The following is a 4,274-nucleotide window of genomic DNA, read 5'->3' on the forward strand; positions in this document are numbered from 1 at the left end:
CCCGGCCCGGCCCGGCGCGTACCTCGGGAGTCCGCGGGGAGCGGCGCTGTGGCGGCGGGGCCGCCCTCGGGCCCCGGCGGCAGCCGCTGCCCGGCGCACATCGACTTCAGCACCTGGAACACGGCGAGCGGCGCCACGTTCATGCGCAGCAGGTCCAGCAGCACCCTGAAGGGAAGACGCCCGTCAGGTGGGGAGCGCGGCGGCACCCGCGAGCTGCCGCGGAGCCGCGCCGCCTGCCCCCCGCTCGCTCACCGGAACACCTCCGGGTCCAGCCCGCTGCCCGCCGCCTGCGCCAGCTCGAACAGCTCCGCCTCCTCCGCGCTGAGGAGCTGCTTGCGCCGCAGCCGCGCCTCCGACACCGACACCGCCGCCATGGCCGCCACCGCCACCTCCGACGCGACGGAGACACGCCCCTCACGGCACGGACACGCCCCTCACGGCACGGACACGCCCCCCGCCAGCTCGGGCCCCCTCACGGCCAGACCACGCCCCTCGCTGAATGGCCACGCCCCCTCTGGCCCCGCCCCGCCCTCTCACGGCCCTGCTGTTCCCGGCGCTGCCGGCAGGCGGCAGCCGCGCTCCAGCCCCCGCAACAGGGCAGCGCCTCCACCCCGGCCCTGCCGGCGTCCGTCTGTCCCCGCCGGTGTCTGTCTGTCCCCGCCGGTGTCTGTTTGTCCCCGCCGGTGTCTGTGTCTGTCCCTGCCGGTGTCTGTCTGTCCCTGCCGTGTCTGTTTGTCCCCACCGGTCCCTGTGTCTGTCCCCGCCGGTGCCGTGTCTGTCCCTGCCGTGTCTGTTTGTCCCCGCCGGTGTCTGTCTGTCCCCGCCGGTGTCTCCTGTGCTCCAGGGCGGGGCCAGCGAGGGGCGCTGGGAGCGCTCCGGGCGGTGCCGCGGGTCAGGGTGCGGAGGAGCCGCGGGACCCGCGGAGCCACAAACGCATCATCCCCCGCGTTTTCGCTCCCAGCCGCCCCCAAGCCCCGAGAGCATCTGGCGTGGCGTGGGGAAGAAAATTGAAAATTTGGGTCTTGAGTCGCAGCGAGACGAGAAGCCGGCAAATTGAGATTGAAATTCCTCTATCTAAATGGAAATGAGCTGTTGCCATCGCGGGGGGAGAGATGGGCTGTCCCCGCTCCTCCCGTCCCAGCACACCCAGACCAGCTGCGCTGCCGCAGGGAGAGCAGAGCAGGGGAGTCACTGTGTCCCCCCGGTACCGCCAGGAGAGACCCCGGCCCACCCCTACACCAGGAGAGAGACCCTCCCACTCCACACCCCGAGCAACCCGCGAGTGTCAAAATCATCCCCTGCCACAGGTGACCAGACCATGTGTCCCGACAGGCCCCGCTGACAAGCAGATTTACTGCAGCTGCCGAGACGGGAATGAGGCGGATGATGATGAAGAAGGATCCTGCTGCTCACGGCCTCTAGTGGGACCAGCCCAGCAGGGACAGAGATGGTGGCGTTTCCAGCTGCCAGCACGAATTACCCGGCTGTCTGAGAGGCTGACAGCACCAGAGACACAGAGCCTGAGGTTGTCCCGAAGTTTGGACCCTCGGCCGAGTGGGGCAGTGCAGGGTCTGTGATGCAGAGGGGACTGAGGAACATCTCAGTGCTTGCTCTCTTGCCAGCTCTGGTGTATAATGTACCTATTCCTTTGGGACAGGCTGGAAGTCAAGTGCAAGGGCAAGAGCCCTCATTTTGTGGGTGATGCGGTCTCCAAACCTCCCTGGTCCCACCTGGACCACTTCCCCCAGCCTGTGGCACCTGAGAGCTCAGCTACAAGTCACAGTAGAAGAGGACAAGGTGCTTTTTAGCTCAGCCCTTTTCTGGAGAAAAAAAAAAAACTGGAACCACCTTCCCTACAACAAACAGAAGTTTCAACTTGTACCTCCCTCCTTCCCAGCCCCAGCCTGTTCCAGCTGGCAGCTCTCCCTGCATGCTGTGGTTACCAGCATCACAAAGAGGGCTGGAGACCTTTCCAGGGCAAGGGATGGCAGACCCTACCCCTCCTGTGCCTCCTTCACAGGCCTCTGTAGCCATGGCTGTGGGGCACACCTTCCCCACATTTCTTGGTGTAAGCCTGGATGGGCACAGACTGCAACTTTGACAACCTTCTCCTCTGAACTTCAAGGTTCCTTCTGAAGCATTTCTGGGGGCTCTGATCTCCCAGTTTCCCCCTTTTGCTCTCCCAGTCCAACAAGTCAGTAGAGGAAGTCCTTTGGAACCCATAAACATCCCCTGAAAATACCTCGCTTACTGGAGCTGCAGTTTGGTGGCACCTGGGATTCTGACCTAAATGATATTGGGCAGGACACTGGGTCTTGCTGCTTGCCAGAGACACCCTCCATTACCTCTGGCAGGACTTTTAACACCCAGTCACTGCTCAGTCCACAGTTTCCAGAGCAGGATGAGCCAGGACAGCGCGGGATGGTGATGCCAGGCTGCACCTCAGCCCTTGCAGGACACAGTTATGAGAAGAGCTGAGCAGATGGGGGCAGGGAAGGTTCTGACATCCTGCATGTGCAGAATGAAAAAGGAATTAAGTGCAGCACAGAGCCTGCAATCTTTACCATGAATTAGCAGCTAGAGTTGGGGGTTGCTCAGATGTTGCTCTCGTGGAGGCAAAGAGATGAAGGAGCCTTCCCTGTGAATCAGGACACGCTGTGCACAGTCAGAGAGAGCACACTAAAGCCAGGCATGCTGTGGCTGCGCAGAAGAAGCCCTGGGTGTGAGCAGTAAATCAGGGCCTGCTGGGCCTGTGCAGAGGCTGCAACGCACGGGCAGTAAATCACAGCGTGCTGTGGATGTGCAGAAGGCGTTGGGAACAGGGAAACAGGACGTGAGCAGCGAGCCCCTTGGTCCCACAGAGGCACAGATTGGAGCTTGCCATTGAATGGAGAAAAATTCAGCATGCACGTGTTTATGGTGGGAATTAAGAGGAAGATTTACAATGTGTGGGTCATCCAGCTGAGCAAGATGGGAAAGGCAGAGAATGCCTGAGCACAGCCACTGGCTGAGGACACACTGGGAATGCAGGAGGGGCTGCATGAGATCAGGGAGAAAAGGAGTAATGTCCTTTCCCCATGAAGGAAGGGCCAGCTTTAGGATAACGTGGATAGGGCTCAAATTGCAAGCAAATGCAGCAAATGTGCCTCTCACAACCAGAAAATGGAAAAGAGGGATTCAAACATATCTAGACTTTCATATTTTTCTAAGGTTTTTCTGAAGGAAACCCAGATTCCAGGTAAAAAAAGCAAATGGAGACAGATTTTATCACAGACACATTGTCTCAGGATAATGTAACAATTTTTTCTTTGATTATTAACTTGGACAAGGGGATGCAGAGCATTCTAGTGCAAGGTGTCCCTGCCTATGACAGGAGTTGGAATGAGGTGCCTTCCAACCCAAACCATTCTATGAATCTGTGCTTTTATGATGATTTAGCCTGGTTAGGTTTGCACCCAGTATGAACCACTTACCAGTGCTGGAAGTCATGGCTGTGGATATAGCAAGAGGAGGAAACAGCTAACCAAGTAAATGATGGGCTGTATTAGAGGGCTGTCTGAGCAGAGAAATGGTTCCAGCACTGTTCCCCACCTCAGTCCTGGAATGACCCCACCAATGGCAACAGCGAGACGTGCAGGGTTGGGAGCATGGAATCATCATGCCTGGGATGTGTTTTGGGGGAGGGACACAAACAGATCAGTAGCAAGGTACTGGGGTGGTCTCACCTGGAAGATCATAGAATCCTAGAAGTTTTGGATTGGAAGGGACCTTTAAAAGTCATCTAGTCCAACCTCCTGCCGTGGGTAGGGACATGTTCAACTAGATCATATTGCTCCAAGCCCTGTCCAATCTGGTCTTGAATGAGTCCACAAATGCTGCCTGCACCACCTCTCTGAGCAACCTGTGTCAGGATTTCAGCACCCTCCAAAACTCCAAGGAAAAAGAAAGAACTGCTCACTAGTGTAGACTGAAAATTAGGTGGAGGTATCCAAGAACAGCTGTCTTGGGACAATTTTCAGACAGGAGCAAGTGGTTTGAGAGGATGCTGGGAATGGTACTGAAGGGACTGAGCAAGGGTGGTTTCCAAGTCAGGAGCTGAAACTTACCCCTTGGGTCAAACTTGTTGGTCTTTAGAAGAAGATCTGAAAGGACACATTGGGCCATGTGTGTGCCATGTGAACCGTCTGTGCTATGTATGTGGTTCCCTGCACATTCCACTGCAGCCTGCAGGGATCAGGAACAAATTTCTCTCCCTTGTTCTAAACTCTGGCAGC

At 57.4% G+C, this 4,274-nt stretch overlaps 1 protein-coding gene across 1 annotated transcript in view; it reads right to left on the bottom strand.

The window, feature by feature from the left end:
* LOC113953906 (mitotic-spindle organizing protein 2B-like) overlaps positions 1-434 on the bottom strand; it is an 8,593-nt gene extending 8,159 nt beyond the window's left edge. The window contains exons 1-2 of the mRNA XM_027657582.1: positions 253-434; positions 23-165 (exon numbers count right to left, since the gene is read on the bottom strand). Coding sequence (XP_027513383.1) covers positions 23-165; positions 253-374 — 265 coding nt within the window. The 5' untranslated portion in view covers positions 375-434. The remainder of the gene's footprint in view (positions 1-22; positions 166-252) is intronic.
* Positions 435-4,274: the final 3,840 nt, after the last annotated feature.

Source organism: Corapipo altera, unplaced genomic scaffold (assembly GCF_003945725.1).
Source record: "Corapipo altera isolate COAL_440 unplaced genomic scaffold, ASM394572v1 308, whole genome shotgun sequence".
In the NCBI taxonomy this organism is placed as follows: domain Eukaryota; kingdom Metazoa; phylum Chordata; class Aves; order Passeriformes; family Pipridae; genus Corapipo; species Corapipo altera.